The sequence below is a fragment of the Leucopleurus acutus genome (genome assembly GCF_964270905.1).
Source record: "Leucopleurus acutus genome assembly, chromosome: 5".
Lineage (NCBI taxonomy): Eukaryota > Metazoa > Chordata > Mammalia > Artiodactyla > Delphinidae > Leucopleurus > Leucopleurus acutus.
In genome coordinates, this window is record NC_139147.1 from 100,734,331 (window position 1) to 100,754,823 (window position 20,493).

A 20,493-nucleotide genomic window follows, 5' to 3' on the forward strand; every position below is an offset into this window, starting at 1 on the left:
TTAAGACCACAATAGGTAAGTGTTTCACCTAAATTTGTAGACGCAGAGAAAGGTAAGCAAAATGGAAAAGCAGAGGAACTACTCTCAATTGAAGGAACAGAAGAAAAGCCCTGAAAAAATAAATCATGAAACAGAAGTAAACAATTTACCAGATAAAATATTGAAAGCATAGGTAATAAAAATGTTAAATGAATTAAGGGGGAAAAATTGATTTACACAGTGAATACTTTAACAAGGAACTAGAGAATATAAAAAGACTCAATCAGAAATGAGGAATGCAATAGCTGAAATAAAAAAACACACTAGAAGGAATGAATAGCAGACTAAATAATACAGAAAAATGCATAAGTGGCCTGGAAGATAGAATAATCAAAATGACCCAATCAGAACAGCAAAAAGAAACACAAATTTTAAAAAATGAAAACAATTTAAGAGGTCTCTGTGATAACATTAAGTGTACAAACACTTGCATATTTTCTGTAGAAGGAGAAGAGAGAGGTGATCAAAAATGTGTTCGAGGGGGCTTCCCTGGTGGCACAGTGGTTGAAAGTCCGCCTGCTGATGCAGGGGACATGGGTTCGTGCCCTGGTCCGGGAAGATCCCACATGCCACGGAGCGGCTAGGCCCATAAGCCATGGCTGCTGAGCCTGTGCGTCCGGAGTCTGTGCTCCACAACGGGAGAGGCCACAACAGTGAGAGGCCCACGTACCGCAGAAAAAAAAAAAAAATGGGTTCGAGGAAATTATGGCTGAAAATTTCCCAAACCTGAAGAAAGAAACAAATATCAAGGTAAATGAAGCACAGAGGGTTCTGTGATGAACAGGATGAACCCAAATAGACCCCCACTCCAAGGCATGTAATTAGAACAACAAAAGTTAAAGATAAAGAGATTATTCTAAAGGCAGCACAAGAAAAACAATTACAAGGGAATCCCCATAAGGCTATCAGCTGATTTCTCTGCAGAAACTGTGAAGACCAGAAGGGAGTAGCATGACATAGTCAAAGGGCTGAAAGGGAAAAACCTGTAACCTAGAATAACCTATCCAGCAAGATTATCATTTAGAATAAAAGAGATAAAGACATTCTCTGACAAGCAAAAACTAAAAGAATTCATCAACTCTAAACCTATTCTAAAAGAAATGGTAAAATGTCCTAAGTGGAAAGAAGTAAGAATCTATAGGAAAGGGAAAATCCCACTTGGAAAGACAAATATATAGTAAGGACTGAAGATCGAACACTTAAGCCAGTACAAAGATTAAAAACACACACACACAAATTGTAAAAGCAACTATAACTAAAATAAGGGATAAGGGATAAGCATGAAGTTGTAAAATATGGCATGAAAAACACAAAATCTAGGGGAACAGAGTAAAAAATATAGAACGTTTAGAAAGTGTGTGACCTTAAATGACTACCAATTTAAAATAAGTAGATATATAGTTATAGGTCAACATGTATGAACCTCAAGGTAACCACAAGTGAAAACCTACAATAGTTACACAAAAACTAAAAAGAAAGGAACACAAGCATGCTACTAAAGAAAATCATCAAATCACAAGGGAAGAAATAAAAAGCAAAAGTAATGATCAGAAAAGAACTACCAAAACAACAAGAAAACAAGTAACAAAATTGCAATAAGTACATATTATCAATAATTACTTTAGGGGAGGAATCAACATGGCAGAATAGAAGAATGTATAACTCACCTCTTCCCACAAATACATCAAAAATACATCTACATGTGGAACAATTCTCACAGGAGAACTTACTGAATGCTGGCAAAAGATATCAGACACTCAGAAGTGCAAGAAAGATCTCCATGTAACCAGGTAGGACAAAAGAAAAAAAGAAAACAAGAATTGGGCCAGGACCTGTACCCCTGGGAGGGGGCTGAAAAAGAGGAAAGGTTCCCACACCCTAGGAAGCCCGTTCACTGGTGGGGAGATCAGCTGGGACAGAAAGGGAGCTTCAAAGGCTTGGAGGAGAGTGCAATGGCCAGTTGGTTTCAGGCAGAACAGAGAGAGACTGGCACAGAGGATACTTGCTACCTTGCTGCAATCCCCAGACCAAGACACACATCTGCTGGTACATGCAGGGGCTGGGTGTGGAACCTTGGGCTTTAGAGGACAGACCTCAGGAGAAGACTGGGGTTGCCTACACAGAGACAGCTTGATGGGGCTGGAGTGTGGTACAGTCCACAACCAGGGGTGTACATGGAGGAAGCCTGGCCCTGCCGTAGAAGTGAACCATCGCTAAGGAGCACAAGATGGGAGGGTCAGGGCCTACCATAGCAGCCTCACTTTCAGAGTGCTCATGGTAGACGTGCATGGCCATTGAAATCCCACTGTTAATGCACAAGTGAGGGAAGGGCTGGACCTGCCATGGCAGCCTCTTTCTCAGTGCTGCCTCTGTGAGCTCTGGGAGCAGGAAAATACATACTCCCATGGCTGGGAGAGGTCCAGCCTTAGCATCTGTGGGCTTTGTGGGAGTGTACACACAGAGGAAGGGCAAGGGTCTAGGCTGCTTCCGTAGCTCCCACAGCAGGTCCAGGTACTGTGCTCCTGGTACCTGACTTCTTCAGTGGACCAGTGCCTAAGGATCTCTGCTGGAAGCTTTGTGAACACAGCACCTGAGGGAAACCAGGGCAGATTACCTGCATTCCAACAGTGGAGGCGGAGACAGTGGCAGTGCCAACAGTAGTGTACTTTGTGAGCACACACAGGCAACACCATGGAGCACACTCCCCAGTGGACAACTCTGACAAAGGAATACTCAGAGGCTCCTCTCCCAGTGGGAGCGAGCCAGTCCCACCTATTTCACACTGTAGCCCAGAAACAGATCTAAGGGCTTCTACTCTAACAACTAGGGAGCAGACCTTGCCCCTGACAGGGTAGTGACAACCACAGAACAAAGAAGAGACCCCACTGAATAGCCAGTGCAGGCTCTGGTCACCATGACACCAGTCACACCCCCTATCAAGGGGATAATAGCCGGCACACACTGAGGAAAGAGATGGTAGGCATCCATACTAAAAACAGCCCTTGCACCAAAAATATTAAACCCACACAGGCCACAAAAGGACATTCCCACATAAAAATAGCCCTCCAAGACTGCAGTAAATAACTGTTTATCCTAAACTCATGAAGTAAGACAAATATAAATCAAATGAAAAAGCAAAAGGACCACTCCCAATTAAAAGATCAAAAGAATTCCCCTGAAAGAACAAACAATGAAACAGACCTCTTTAGTCTAGTAGACACCGAGTTTGAAAAGGAGATAATGAAAATACTGAAGGAATTAAGAAGGGCTATTGATAGAAATGAAGGTTACTGTAAAAAGGAACTAGAAACTATAAAGAGGAACCAAGAAGTATTAAAAATCACATTTGCCAATGTGAAAGATGAGCTAAAGACAATGAATAGCAGAATGAATAATGCAGAAGAACAAATAAGTCATCTGGAAGACAGAATAATGGAAATCACCCAATCGGGACAGCAGACAGAAAACCAAATTAAAAAAAAAAAAAAGAAAACAACATAAGAGACCTATGGTGTAATATAAAGTATGCTAATCTATACATAATAGGGATCCCAGAAGGAGAAGAAAGAGAAAAGGGGATTGAAAATGTATTTGAAGAAATTATGGATGAAAACTTCCTAAACCTAAAGAAAGAAACATATCCAGGTACAGGAAGCACAGAGGGTCCCAAATAAGATGAATCCAAACAGACCTACACCAAAACAAAATGGCAAAAGTTAAAGATAAAGAGAGGATTCTAAAGGCAGCAGGAGAAAAACAAGGAGTTAATTAAAAGGGAACCCCCATAAGGCGATTTCTTTGCAGAAACATAGCAGGCCAGAAGGGAGTGGCAAGATTTATTAAAGTCCTGAAAGGGAAAATACTGCAACCTAGAATACTCTACCCAGCAAGATTATCATTTAGAATAGAAGGAGAGATAAAGAATTTCTCAGACAAGCAAAAAATAAAAAGATTACAGCAATACTAAATCTATCCTAAAGGAAATATTAAAGGTCTTCTCTAAATAAAAAAGAAGCAGGAATCTATAGGAAAGAGGAAATCACAATTGGAAAGTAAATCACTTAAATAAACCAGTACACAGATTAAAAAAGAATCAAAAAAATTTCTATGAAAGTGATGATAACCACAATGAACAGCAAACGGATGAACATGAAGATGTAAAAGAAGACATCAAAATCATAAAATATTGGAGATAAGAGTAACAAAATATAGATTTTTTTTCCCACAATGTGTTTGAGTCTATATGATTACCAGTCTAAAGCAGATATAGATATAGGAAGGGGTTAACATAGTTGAAAAACAGGGTAACCACAAATCAAAAACATACAATAGATTCACAAAAACCAAAAAGAAGAGAACACAAGAATAATACAAAAGAAAATGATCGAACCACAAAAGGAAAAAGAAAAAGAAAGGGACAAATAAGAAATATAAAATCAATGGGAAAAAAAGGTTTAAAATGGCAACAAATACATATCCATCAATAATTACCTTAAATGTCAGTGGTGTAAATGCTCCAATCAAAAGACACGGAGTGGCATATTGGATTTAAGAAAAAAAAGAAAAATCCTACAATATGCTCCCTATAAGAGACTCACTTCAGGGCTAAAGACACACACAGACTGAAAGTGAGGGGATGTAAAAAGATATTTCATGCAAACAGAAAAAGCAAGAAAGCGGAGGTCAAAATACTCATATCAGACAAAATAGTCTTCAAAACAAAGGGTAGAAAGAAAGATAAAGAAGGACACAATATAATGATAAAAGGATCAATACAAGAAGAAGATATTACATTTGTCAACATATATGCACCCAAAATAGGAGCACCCAAATGCATAAAATAAATATTAACAGACAAAAAGGGAGAAAATTATGGGAATACAATAATAGCAGGAGACTTTAACACCCTACTCACATCAATGGGCATTGCTTCAAGACAGAAAATAAATAAGGCAACAGAGATCCTAAATGATACAATAGAACAATTAGACTTAATTGATATTTTCAGGACATTGCATCCAAAAAACAGAATACACATTCTTTTCAAGTGCACGTGGAACATTCTCTAGGACTGACCACATACTAGGGCATTAAATAAGCCTCAACAAATGTAAGAGAATAGAAGTTATTTCAAGCACCTTTTCTGACCATAATGGCATGAAACTAGAAAAAAAAAAATGAGAGAAAAACAAATCCATGGAGACTAAACAACATGCTACTAAAAAATCCAATGGGTAAACAATGAAATCAAAGAAGAAATTAAAAAATATGTTGAAGCAAATTACAATGAAAACACACCATACAAAATCTATGAGATGCAGCAAAAGCAGTTCTTAGAGGGAAGTTCATAGTGATACAGGCCTTCTTCAAGAAACAAGAAAAATCTCAAATAAGCAACCTAACCCACCACCAGAAGAATTAGAAAAAGAAGAATAAATAAAACCTAAAGTCAGCAGAAGGAAGGAAATAATAAAGATCAGAGAGGAAATAAATAAAATAGAGATTAAAAAAACAATAGAAAAAATCAATAAAACCAAGAGCCGGTTCTTTGAAAGGGTAAAAAAATTTGACAAATCTCTGGCCAGGTTCACCAAGGAGAAAAGAGAGAAGACCCAAGTAAACAAAATAAAAAATGAAAGGGAAGAAATCACAACTGATGCTACAGAAATACAAAAAACTGTAAGAGAATACTATGAACAATTATACATCAGCAATTCGACAACATAGAAGAAATGGACAAGTTTCTAGAAACATACAGCTCAGCAAAACTGGATTAAGAAGAAATAGATAACTTGAACAGACTGATCACTAGAAGTGAAATAGAATCTGTAAAAAAAAAAATTCCCTACAAACAAAAGTCCAGGACCAGATGGCTTCACAGGTGAATTCAACAAAACATACAAAGAAGAACTCATACCGATCCTTCTCAAATTCTTACAAAAGATTGAAGAGGAAGGAACACTTCCAAAGACATTTTATGAAGCCACCATCTCCCTGATACCAAACAAAAAAACAGACAAAGAAACTACCAAAAAGGAACATTACAATCCAAAACCTTTGATGAATATAGATGCAAAAATTCTCAATAAAATACTAGCAAACCGAATCCAACAACACATAAAAAACATCATACACCACGACCAAGTTGGATTCATCCCAGGATCACAAGGATGGTTCAACATATGCAAATCAATCAATGTGATACACCATGTCAACAAAAGAAAAGACAAAAACCACATCATCATCTCAAGAGATGCAGAAAAAGTGTTTGATGAAATTCAACCCTTATGATAGAAACCCTTATGAAAGTGTGTATAAAGAGAACGTATCTCAACATAAGAAAGGCCATTTATGACAAACCCACAGCTAACATCATACTCAATGGTGAAAAGCTGAAAGTCTTTCCTCTAAATTTAGGAACAGGGCAAGGATGCCCACTCTCACCACTTCTACTTAACATATTATTGGAAGTCCTAGCCACAGCAGTCAGATAAGAAAATGAATAAAAGTTCATTGGAAGGAAAGAAGTAAAACTGTCACTATTTTCAGATGGCATTATACTTTATATAGAAAACCCTAAAATCTCCACCCCCCAAAATATTAGAACTAATAAATGAATTCAGCAAAGTAGCAGGATACAAGATTAATATACAAAAATGTGTTGCTTTTCTGTACACTAATTGTAAACTATCAGAAAGAGAAACTAAAAAATAATCCGATTTGAAATTGCATCAAAAATAATTAAGTACTTAGGAATATAATTAACCAAGGAGGTGAAATACCTGTACTCTGAATACTATAAAACATTGATAAAGGAAATTGAAGATGATACAAAGAAATGGAATGATATCCCATGCTCTTGAATTGGAAGAATTAATATTGTTAAAATGTCCATACTACCCAAAGCAATCTACAGATTTAATGAAATCTCTATAAAAATACCCATGACATTTCTCAAAGAACTAGAACAAATAATCCTAAAATTCATATGGAACCACAAAAGACCCCAAATTTACAAAGTAATCTTGAGAAAAATGAACAAAGCTTCAGGTATCACCCTCCCAAACTTCAGCCTACAAAGCTACAGTAATCAAAATAGCATAGTACTGGAACAAAAACAGACACACAGATCAATGGAACAGAATAGAGAGCCCAGAATTAAAACCACATACTTATGGTCAATTAACATATGGCAAAGTAGGTAAGCATGTACAATGTAGAATAGACAGTTTCTTCATTAAGTGGTGTTGTGAAAACTGAACAGCTGCATGTTAAACAATGAGATTAGAACATTTCCTCACACCATACAAAAATAAACTCAAAATAGATTAAAGACCAAATATAAGACCTGAACCCAGTAAAAACCCTAGAAGAGAACATAGGCAGAACACTCTTTGATATAAATTGTAGCAATAATTTTTGGATCTGTCTTCTAAGTTAAAAGAAACAAAAGCAAATATTTTAAAAGTTAAATACAGGCCAGTGTGTGGGGGAAAAAAAAGAAACAAAAGCAAAAATAAACAAATGGGACCTAATTAAACATAAAAGCTTCTGCACAGCAAAGGAAATCATCAACAAAAGGAAAAAACAACCTACAGAAAGTACAAAAATGTTTGCAAATGATGTGACTTACAAGGGGTTAATATCCAAAATATATAAACAGCTCATACAACTAAATATCAAAAAGCAAGTAACTTAATCATAAAATGGTCAGAAGACCTGAATAGACATTTTTCCAAAGAAGACATACAGATAGCTAACAGACGCATGAAAAGAGATTAACATCACTAACTACTAGAGAAATGCAAATCAAAACAACAATGAGATATCACATCACACCTGTCAGAATGGCCATCATCAAAATACCTACAAATAATAAATGCTGGAGAGGGTGTGCAGAAAAGGGAACCCTCCTACACTGTCGGTGGGAATGTAAATTTGTTCAGCCACTATGGAAAACTGTATGGAAATTCCTTAAAAAAATAAAAATAGAGCTACCATGTGATCCAGTAATCCCACTCCTGGATATATCCAGAACAAAAACTCTATTTAGAAAAGATACATGCACTGCAATGTTCATAGCAGCAGTATTTACAATAGCCAAGTCATGGAAGCAATGTAAATGTCTACTGACAGATGAATGGATAAAAAACATGTGGAATATATATATATATATATATATATATATATATATATATATATATATGTGTGTGTGTGTGTATATAAACAAACATAATGGAATATACACAAGCACAATGGAATAATGTATATACACAAACACAATGGAATAATGCACAAACACAATGGAATAATACTCAGCCATTAAAAAAAAGAATGAAATAATGCCATTTGCTGCAACATGGGTGGACCTAGAGACTATTATATCAAATGAAGAAAGTTGTTTCTCAAGACAATTTGGCCTTATATAACCTGAATCCTGATAATAATTTAGGTTAAGTTCTTAATATCGTTGGGTGGGAATACTTATCCTTTTTCTTAATGTTTTAAAAACTGTTTTAGTCAGAAATTAGTCAAGACAAATATTAGGTCTCCACTGAAGGCAATCTTTATGATTGGCTCATGTTATATAAAGGTTTTATTTTTCCAACAGGCTTCTTATGAATCATATTGCTTCAGTTTTAATTTTTCTTTTAGATAAACGTTCACTTTTTCCTCATTATCTTGATTAAAAATAATTTATGCAAAATTTTAATTCCTTCAATACATATAGGCATGAGTTAACATTTTTCCTGTAAAATACATCTTGGAATTCAAACTTAGTAGAATGTACATATCTCTAATTGCATCACTAAAATTTTTTCTTCACTATAAAATTTTAATTAGTAAATATTTTATTAACAATAAATTTATTAAATAAGGTAATTAAAAGAGATAATACACTATACATGATCTAACAGAAGTATATTATTAAGCATTATTTGGACAATTAAATGTAAATCTAATACTAAGGTAAACTGGGATAGTTGTTGTATAGTAGAGACCAAGGTAAACAATATTTCAGCCTGAAAATGGGTACATCTTGACCCTTGCTTGGCTTTTATTGTGGAATGTTGTGTCAATCAAGTCAGGAGCTAAAGTGAGTTTGGATTTTGTTGTTCTAAGGGCACCTTAATTGTATCACAAGCTTCACATTTCTTTAGAGTCACCTTACTTTTGAATTGTCCTTACTTCAAAAGAAGGGAGGGGAAGTATTGGATTACAGTGTATGTTCTCAGTGCTTGCTCCACCCTCAGCTTTAGGTCTTGCCTTTTCCTCTGTGCCTGAGAGAAGGTAAGCTGTCTCCATGCTCTTGATATCTTCAACTAACTGCAGAATTCTGTTTCCTGTATCTCAGTGGCCTTTAGCTAGGTTGGTGGCAGGGAATATTCTCTGTTGTTCTTGTTCACCCTCTATTTTGGGCAGTTACTGTGTCCCTGAGTCTCAGGCCTGGCTTTCTCAGTGATTCTGCCCCATTCTCAGATTTAGGAAGACATTTCTAATGGTCTGGGTCCAAGACATATTCTTGCCCCTTTCCCCAGATTCAACAGGTCTTCTTTACCTGTGCTCCAAAAATGTCAGGGTTTATTGCCTTTTTCTAGGGTCTTAAGGCCTTTGCTCTATAGGGGAGTTATGGAAGAAGGTGGAATATTATGCCTTCCTTGCTGTGGCAGCCATCCCCTTCCACTATGCCTGCCTCACCAGGGAGGATTTCCCAAGACTCTCCATCTAGTCCCCAGTCCTATGTTCAAAAAGAGCCTGTGAATAGGTACAAATTTCTCTTGTGTCTTTGGCTCCCAGGGTTATTCTCATGATAGCCACATGCAGCATCTAGCAATTCATTACAAATTTTAGCTGAATTCTCCTTACTGGTTTGTATGGCATTGGTGTCCGTGTAATCTAGGTAAGCAAAAGTTGGGTCCTGTGTCTCCTTGCATTCCTCTAACTTAGCTTCAAGTTACTAAACTTACCTGTAACCAACAACTGTCCAGCGAATTCAAGAAAAGTTGTGGTTTTTCAGAGTAGTCAACTTTTTTGTTGTTTAAAAAGTGGTAGCATTATGATCTTTCCAGATTTCCTTATTCCAGGCAGAAGTAAGAATCTCCACATTTTGAAGTGTAAGCAAAACAAACTTCTTTTTAAGAAATTGTGTTGCTAAAATTGACCTATCATAAAGTAGAAATTCTTAGCAACTCGGTGTTAATGGACGAAGCTGATGAAATATGTCTTGGTGCAAGGAGTTTTCAGTTTCGTGCTAGCAACCTTGTGGCTATCAAAAGCATTACATGTTTTCTGAGTTGTTTTCCTCTGTTACTTGGGAAAGAGCAGAGCAGTTAATTGGATATGTGTATTATAGGTGACATGCAACACATGGACTTTTCCTGGATTAGAATTTCTTTTAATGTAATTCAAATAATGTAGTCCAAACCTAAAATTAACCCCAACTATTAGTTTTACTTTATATTGTAGGTATAGAGTCTTAGACATTCTGGAAGAAATAATTACAATATTAGTATTGTAAACTTTGTTTTGTATATTCTGAAAACATCAGAGAAGTTTGCTAATAATATAAAATGTTATCTCTTTGGTCTGTTTTCTCATTTTAATTTGACAATTTTCCTATTGTGTCATAAAGAGTTTCATAACTTAAGCCTTTTGTACCCAGTGCAAAGTCTCACATACTTTATGAGGCAGTGATTGTAGAAATGGGAGTACCATTCATCACTTTATCCTCCTTAATGCAAAGTTGGCATTTAATAACATATCAATTGGTTAGAATGGTCATAGGGAGGGTGAGAGGGAGGGAGACACAAGAGGAAAGAGATATGGGGATATATGTATATGTATAGCTGATTCACTTTGTTATAAAGCAGAAACTAACACACCATTGTAAAGCAATTATACTCCAATAAAGATGTTAAAAAAAAAAGAACGTCATAAAATTCTCAAAATGTAGTGAATATGAATATTAGAGTTGGGCAGAATTTCTTAGTTTAATGGTTGCTCATTAGCTTGAAAAACTTATGAGTTAAATGAGCTTTGAGTCTGTATTTTCCTCCTAAAAACTTATATTTCATGAAACTATTTCTGATAGAGGTGAATAATAAAATGAATATTGGAAAATACCTGATATAATTTTAATTGAAAATTTAGAAAGATTACATCTTGGAGATGCTCACTCATTGGGGTACTTCATTACCTTCAAATAATTTGTATTTAAATTGATTTAAAATTCATTTTTAGTAATTGCCAACTAATAAATATTTTGTGAATTACATTATGAGTGAAGAAATGAGAAACTGAAATGTTTAGTCCATGTTTCACTGAGCAACTACTGTCATTGTTGAAGCCTTTATAGAATTAGAATTGGAAATTTGTTGAACACAGAGTTCTATGCAATTTTTACTAATTATTCTTAACAGTATAGTAATTACCTCAGAAGGATTTAGAAAGTTAAGTTTCTAATCTGGCTTCAGTGTTCTTATTTTATTTGCCAAAGAAAAATGGCTTTAATTCTCTAGTAAATATTTATTTAAAGTAGGTAAATCTCACAGTGCTAAGGGAATCAGATTAATTTTAGAGCATACTCTAGTCACTTTAATTCTATTTTTCTTTATTGTTATTCATGGAACTACTATTGAAGGAATATATACATTAAGTAGCCATTCAAAAGAAATCATGGTCTGTTTACTTTGAATTCATTACTTAGTCTTTTTTATTATTAGCTATTTCCAATATGTGAATGAATATTCCATCATCAGAAAGTGGTTTTTCCTACAATAAATTCCCTAGAATCAAAATATGGAAATAGGGTCAAGAAAATTGTTAATAAGTTGGAAATTTTAGGACTGTTTTCATAAACTAAATATCATTTTGATATTTATATCATTTCAATGATATTTGCAATACAAACAATAATAATCAGAAAGATTATTTTCAGGCATTCATTTTTATTCCATTTTATGTGAACTGCATAGACTGATATTACACAGACAAAATATTTTTTTACTATCATATGATTGAAATTTAATAATAGCAGTCTATCTTGTCGACTTTTTCCAGTGATGATTAAATGACAGATTTTGAAAATTAACTTACTAGGAGTTCTTTGCGAACTTATATTTGAAATGAACCAGCTCTTCCCATCCAAGTCACTGTTCACATTTCAAGAATGCAAATTTGACAAAAACAAAACCTTTCCCCCCAAAATAGCAAAGCATGAATAATAAAGTAACAATGAATTTTATTTCCTTTGGCAGTCAATTTATAGTGATTCTATTAGTCCTTTTAAAATTTTATTATTTTTTATTAGTCCTAGATGTTTATGCAGGGTATGTATGCATATCGTTTCCTGATTTGTAAAAATACTTGGCAATCTACACAACTGAAAGCCAGAGGAGGTAATAGGTAATACATATAGTCCAACTAGCAACCTGTTGATTTATAGTGGACACTCCTAACATTTTATCATTAGAATTCATAATTCAATAGCCAATTTCTATTCTTACCATCTGTATTGGATGTGTATTAAGTGCTCTAATAAAGACGGTCAAACCTTCACTGGTTCAAAGCAGATAGATTACTTCTCTCTCATTTAACATTTCAGAGGAAAGTTAATGATAGGGTGGATAGGTTCCTCTGGTTCACAAGATGATCCAGGAATTTAAATCTCTTCTAACTTTGTACTCCACTAGGATTAGATGGTCAAAGCTGGCTTACAGAACCACATGCTCATAGAAAGAATTAAATAGAGGATGTGGAGGGCAAGCGGTTTCTTCTTGAAAATGTAAGGTGGAAGTTGCATGCATGAATTCTGGTTTCATCTCACTGACTAGAATTTACTTACATCATCAAAATCAACATCTGAGAGATTGGAAAATGTAGTCTGTAGATATGCATGTACCTTAATAAATTTAGGGGATTCTCTGCCACTAAAAGAAGAAAAGAGAGAACACAGAGAAAATGAAAAATTGGCTCTGTTGCTGGTGATACTGATAAACAATATTTTTAAGTAAACCATATTGTTGTTGCAAAAACTGACTTTTGAGTGTATTACCAGTGATGTTCCCCAGCTCCATTTTGTTCTTCCCACCTCCTGAACAAGGATTAGGATATTTAATTGTTGAATTGCCCTCACTTCTGGACATTATCCAATCCAGACCTAGTCCCTCCCCCTTCTCTAATTTCTCTTTGTAGTCACTTAGCATAAGTCCAAATCCTATAATAAACCCCTCCCAACTTTGAGACACCTTTCCCTTCCTTGTTTGAATTCAGTCATGTTCCTGGTGGTCTTTGGCTGGTTGGCTTTGACAAGGGAGAATCGATATAGGTATACAATTTGTAGTCACTGCTATATCTTGCTTCATAAAATGTTGTGTGTACTATTGTGAATTAAGTAAAGGGGAGGAAGACATTGTCCTTGCTCTCTAAATGTTCTCAGTCTCATGTGGGCAATATAAGCAAGCATGGATACCTGTAATATGAGATAAACTAAGACAGTACTGTAACACAAGTATAAAATACACTGTTATGGAGGGGAATGGGGAGATATTAATTAATGCTCTTAAGGCCAAGTAGAAAAATTTGAATAGTCCCTTTGGAAGAAGAGTGATGTCAACTGACACTAGAAAGATAGGTTAAATTTATATTGAAGAAGGGCAATCTAGCTTCTGGACCAAATAAGCACAGATGTGAGTAAGAAAATAGAAGAGCGTAGTAGATGGATATGGCAGGAGTGTGGGTTGATTGAGGATGTAAGATGAAATGGTAGACACCAAATTTAGAGTTTTAAATATAAGATTAAGAAGTTTAGATCTTTATCTCCAGGCAATATGTGATAATGGAATACTGCCTTGAGATTAAAACAAGTTGCATTATTTTATTGGGAAGAGGTAGGTGGATACTTTAGGGAAAAGAGAGAGAATTAGAATATCTGGAGTCTGGAAGACAAGTTAAGAAAGAATTATAGTAATGTAGGTTTGAAGTTATAAATTACAGCAGCAGCAGTAAAGAAAGGATTGCATATAAGGTTGAGAGAGAAGCACTTGCAGAATTAAATGTCTACATATGATGCCAAACAAAAAGGAGCTGAAATTTTGAGCTTTCATGACTTGGAGAAAAGTGGAGATATTAAGACAGAGAGATAAACAATGCTCTTGATGGAAACAGTAATGAGTTCTGATTTAGATCTGCTGAAGATGAGTTATCTGGAAACTTGGGTCTAAAAATTAGAGGAAAAGCCATATCTAGAGCTAAAAAAACTGGAGAGTCAGCTGTGCAATTTATCAGTGAGTGATTAGACTGGGATACCAGCACTGATCATGGTCTCTCTAATGTTGCTGGCCTCTAGCTCCTTACATTGTCCTCTAAATTCCTTTGCATTCAATGTTTCATATGTGTCTTAAAGCAGGAACCTTGGCTTCTCTCTTTGTATTTGTATCTACTCTACCTACTTCCGGCTTCTAGAGGTAACAACTCAAACAAATTTAACAATTCCTAGAACCTGCTTACATTCCTTCTCCTCTCCCCATGTGGCCATTTTCCTTCTAGAGTTTTCATAGGCCTCTGAAAGAAATAGGACATTTTTGGTAATTCAGGTTTTTTTAGTACCTCTGCATCATCACTGTGAAAATCAGATTTTTCTCTTCTGTTGCATTCTGCTGGCCAGCAATACATGAAACTAGCATATTAAATCATATAACTTTTAACCTAAAGTGTATGTTTGATATACATAACTTATACTGAAATACATACAGCAAAGTCCATGAAGAGAGTACTTAAATGTTCTGATTACTAAAAGTGTCAATCACCAGGTATGGTTTAATTTCACTCTTGGTTTTTACAACTTTTTTTGCCTATTGCCTACCCAACTCAATTTTTCTGTTATTTTACTTCATTAAGTTTTAACTGTTTGTACAATTTGTATATTAAAAAGTAAAATTTTTAAACTTATAATTGCTTTTAAAGAAAAACAATATATTTTAAGTTAAAATGCCTTCTTTCATTGCTGTATATAATTTCCCTATATCTATAATTGAGTACCCTTATACTGGGGTTTTGTCTAAATTTTCCTTCTAAGCAATTCATGAACACATTGCTTCCCTATTGGTGGGGTTAATGAATAGAACCAGATCTAGGGTGGGGGGATGTATGGAACAGAGGGAGCAAAAGGAACTAATCAAAGCAAAGCCCAGCTCATAGCACCAGAGAGGGAAATCTGGACACAAAATTGAAGATATAAAAATTTTAAATCACATGAAGCTTTTTAAATAGCACAAAAACTGTTACTTAAAATATGTCTACACATAAAAGAAAATCTAAAAGATGACTAATTAAAACTTGACACAGATTTAGTTTCAATTCAGAGATGTCGGAAAATGGAAAGAGTGTTTGCTCTTACTCCTAAAAAGGGGGAAAAAAGGTGGACAAACTGCTAATTAATTACTTTGTTTTGAAACAGTCAGAAAACTGAAATTGCAGGGAAAACAACTAACTTGAATTTTAAGGTTGATCCATGTTGATGCATGACTCAATATTCATAACTCTTTACTGCTGATTAGTATGTCATTGTATACATATGCCAGGTGTTGACAGATACCTGAGGTATTTCCAGTTTGGGGAAATTATAAAGTTGCTATAAACACAGATGCCAAAAATTTACAGTCAACTTGTTTATATCTATTTGCTGGGATTTTTACTGAAATTATATTGAATATATAGATCTAATTGTTAAGAATAAGAACTTAACAATATTGAGTTTTCTAATCCATAAATATGGTTAATCTCTCCATTTATTTAGATCTTCGACTTCTTTCATCAACATTTTGCTGTTTTCAGAATAGAGATTCTACATATATTTTGTTAGATTTATACCCAAGTACTTATTTTTCATACTATCATAAATTATCTATTTACTTATATCTCTCTAAATATTGGGCTGGCCAAAAAGTTTGCTCTGGTTTTTCCATAACATGAAAAACCCGAACGCACTTTTTGGCCAACCAATATTTATAGCTATATCTATTCTTTCTATCTACCTGTCTGTCTATCTATATTTTAGTTTCAGTTTCCAGTCATTCTTTGCTTTTATGTAGGAAGATGATTGACTCTTGTACATTGACTTTATATGCTGTGACTTGGCTACATTCACACCTTTGTTCTAGAAGATTTGGATAGATTTAATGAGATTTTCCACTTGTATAATTATGTGCTTTGTGAATAGAGAGGAAATCACTTAAAATTTCTGTTACATTGATTTAGTTCTGCCTGTTGAGACTATTCTAGAATGATTCTTATCTTATTTCCATATCACTGCTCTTTCTATACTGGAAGTTCTCCTTTATATCTCCCCAGCACTTAACAGTACTCCATACATCTGCTTCTTTTACTGTTTCTCTTTAAACTCATATTCGGGATACCTCAAAAAATGAGTCAATCTACTCTATGTGACCACATTATTTTAATATATATTCCTTTGAAAAGGTAGTGCCCAGATTATATGCAGCATTCAAGTACTAACTGTTTCAGAGTCAAATTGTACTCTTTGTGGTAGCAGAGCTGTAATAATGGTAATAGACTATGTAAGCACATATAATTCTCACAGTGAACCTATGAATAAGTATTTTTATTTCTAATTTGTAGATAAAGAGACTGAGGCTTGAAAAAATTAGCAAATGTGCCCAGTTTCTCAGGTATATGTGGTACAGCTGGTATTTGTACCCAAGTCTCTTATATCAAACCCTTTGCTCTTAAACATTATTCTAGCTTAAACCAGCAGTATAATTGATAGCACATTTTTTTTGTGTATGAAATTGTATTTACACTATAATTTTTGATAATAAAATTAGTGCTATAACTAATAAATAGATAAATAAAATGTTGATTTTATTTCTGTATTATTTATTTATATAGCTCTACTTTTACCTTTCATTCTTACGGATTTTGTCAGTTCTTCAGCCTTAAGATTAATAATAAGACACAGGAGATAACTTATTTAATAATTGCCTTTTATGAAATATTATCTGCTAATTGTTAGTTTCTGCAAATGTTTTTCAAACCCTAGCTTACAAATATGTTTCCACTTTCCAGTGAGAGTTTAAATTTCACACAATGAGATAAAATAGTAATTAAAGCAACATCCAAATAGTAGAAGAAATACAATTTTGAAAAGAGAAAAAAACAATATAAATAAGTACTTTTATGTTCTTAAGCTAGCTCATAGCTTCCAGAAATCAAAGAGCATCTGAGAGCACAATTATTAATTAACTAGATTCCCAGAGAGAGATATTTACACAAGCTGTTTTCAGGATTAAGGTTTTTTTAGATTGCATGTTAGCAGAAGTTTATTAAATACTGATAGGCTGGTGAGAGTGCAATAAAACATTATGAGTAGCTCAATTTATAGCTGAGCAGTTTTCCCTGATCATTACTTTGGCAGCCTTGCCCAACTCTGGTACAGCAGAGCAAAAAGACCAGACTAGGAAATAAGGTAAGTTTACCAATCATATGTCTTCGTTACTTTTGTGTTTCCAAGTAATTGCGTGTTCCTTTAATTCATGTTAGCAATATTCCTGTCTATCTGCACTTGTTTAAAATAGCAACTATAACATATTTTCATTTGCCATTTTAAATATATAGCCCCTTGTACTAAAACAGGAAAAAACATTTCTAAATTTCTTTAAAGATAATATTTTCTTTGCCCAGCTCTTCATTAAAATTTTTGTCAGACTCAAGTAGAATCATAGCAAGTTTAGTTGAATTGCTCTATATAGATGAAAATAAAGATCAAAAATATTTTGAAATGTAAAGAAATACTCTATGTATGATTAAATATATTTTATTTAAAAAATATATATATGCAGAATAGAATGCTACATTTATAAAGCATTTAATCTTTTGTATCTGATCTTTTTTTTTTTTTTTTTTTTGCGGTACGCGGGCCTCTCACTGTTGTGGCCTCTCCCGTTGCGGAGCACAGGCTCCGGATGCGCAGGCCCAGGGGCCATGGCCCACGGGCCCAACCACTCCGCGGCATGTGGGATCCTCCCAGACTGGGGCACGAACCCATGTCCCCTGCATGGGCAGGCGGACTCTCAACCACTGCGCCACCAGGGAAGCCCTGTATCTGATCTTTTAAAGATCAGTCAAGTTAGCATCTAATAAAGTATTACTCATTTTGAAAATAAATATACAGAGAAAGGACATCAGTATATAATTTCCCCAAAAATATTTTGCTTAAAATTACTGTGATCCAAAATACGATCACTGTAATTACCACCTACAGCATATGAACAGCTTTAGTACTGATCATTTATAAGTACTCATATGAATAATTTAATTTTGGTACATTAATTTTATTCTGATTATTTTAGCTTAAAGAGGGTTAGCTTCAGGACAATGTGCACTTTTTCTTAGATTTCCCTTAAAAGAAATGCATAATCCTTTTTATTGGCTTTTTGATCTCAAAGTGAAATTACTTTGAGTGATAGTTAAACTTATTTAAAGTGAAACATTAAATGCAACTGTGTTGTTTCTCACATAACATTGAGCAACTGGGTTTCATTTTCTAAACAACTGCTTAGATCATGTAGCTTTATTTAAATTTAGCTTACATTCATTCAGGTTCTCTGAAGATTCCTGATGTAATAAACAGTTTACATATCTATAACAGGAAATCATACACTAAAATTGAATGCTAATCTTTAAATATTCAATCATAAGGTATATTTTAAAAATTGAGCTTGTACTTATTCGATGTCAGACTCTGAACTACTTTCATGATTCTTGCTATTAGGAATATAACAATCCAGTGGAGGAAATTAACACATGTTTAAATAATTGCAATAGATATACTATGTGCTATTGTAAAATGGGAAGAGGATAGATAAACTCTGCTTCTGAAAGTAGGAAAACATTCACAGATGACATGGCACTTGAACTGGGCATAAATTGGAACTAACCCAGAAGAGCAAATGTGGAAGAATTGAAGAAAGATTAAACAGTGTTTACTAAGAAGACATGTTATTCAAAAAAAAAAGATATTTCATTGGTGGGGATAAGAAAAGGGTATAATTCTGAAAATATTCTGGAGGTAGAATCAACAGGACTTGTTGAATAAGTTAATGTGGTAGAAAGATATGAAAGAGGGAAAAGAAGTTTTTAGGTTGGAACAACTGAGTATGTGAGCTGACATAGATAGCTACAGGAGGAGGGACTGGTATGAGAGGGCAAAAAATTTTATTTTAAAACCAGCAATCCAATCTATAAGAGCAATTACTGTGAAAATTCTGAATTTCTATCTAGGTATATGCCATTGAATTAAAACATATAAAAACATAAAATACAGAAAAGCCATGGAAACTTAAAGACTAGGAGAGATAAGAGATGTATGGTCAAAACTAAGTTAAACAAATAAGTTTTAAGATAATTACTAGAGAATAGCTCTTCCCTACCTACATTTAGGCACCTCTGGATGCTAACTCAGATGCATAATGTTATCTGAAATGAATATATATTTTTGATATGAGAGTTTGGTATATTTTATTTGCTATTTAAGGGTGGAACTTGGAGAGCATGTAGTTTAATTTTTTTATTTTTTTAAGAAACAACTTCTAAATGTATACCATATGTATGTGTGTATATATATATCTGTGTGTGTGTGTGGTGTGTATATATTTTACAACATTTTGTATTGTATTCTTTTATATAATTATATTTATTTTCTTTACCACATATTTATATTTATATTCTTTTCCACAATATCCTTATAAGAAAGCACTGTTGGAATTGGAGCGCAATAGTTATAGTATGAAGAACTGGATTTCTTGACTTTGAAAAATATAATATTTTCTCTAAGCCTGAAGTTCCTAATGAGTAAAATATGAATAACAGCATCTCCTTCATACAATTGTTGTGGAATTAAGGAACATAATGCAAGCATAAGCTTTCTTTGACTTGAAAAAATGTTCTAAAATGAGAGAGCAAGATGCACCTACTTGGAGACCTTTTTCCTTTTGTATTTTCATTTTAGTGTACTACTATAATGTGCATCACTAATTCATTCTTTTTACTTAAAACTGCATGTTTTGTTTACACTTTTGCCAATGTGTATTATTTTAGATTATAAACTGATAGAGCTGTCTGTGGCTCTGCTTGTGTTATGCTTAGTAGACAAAAAAAAACCCAAATATGTATAATTTTATATTAATAATGGTCACTTATTGTAGTTGTATATTCTACATTTCAAACATATATTCCTTTTCTTTCTTTAGATGGCAAGGAAGAAATTTACTGGATTAGAAATCTCTCTGATTGTCCTCTTTGCTATAGTTACAATAATAGCTATTGCCCTAATTGCTGTTTTAGCAACTAAGACACCTGCTGTTGAAGGTAAATAATGTTGAAAATACTTATTATAGTGAGGTTGAGATAAAGTTTACTACATAATAATTATGGATT

At 34.1% G+C, this 20,493-nt stretch overlaps 1 protein-coding gene across 2 annotated transcripts in view; it reads left to right on the top strand.

Annotated features, from left to right (window-relative positions):
* Nucleotides 1-17,391: 17,391 nt before the first annotated feature.
* Nucleotides 17,392-20,493, top strand: part of SI (sucrase-isomaltase) — a 99,004-nt gene continuing 95,902 nt past the window's right edge. For both annotated transcript variants that reach the window (XM_082839049.1, XM_082839050.1), the window contains exons 1-2: nucleotides 17,392-17,524; nucleotides 20,307-20,424. In XM_082839049.1, coding sequence (XP_082695175.1) covers nucleotides 20,307-20,424 — 118 coding nt within the window. In that variant the 5' untranslated portion in view covers nucleotides 17,392-17,524. The remainder of the gene's footprint in view (nucleotides 17,525-20,306; nucleotides 20,425-20,493) is intronic.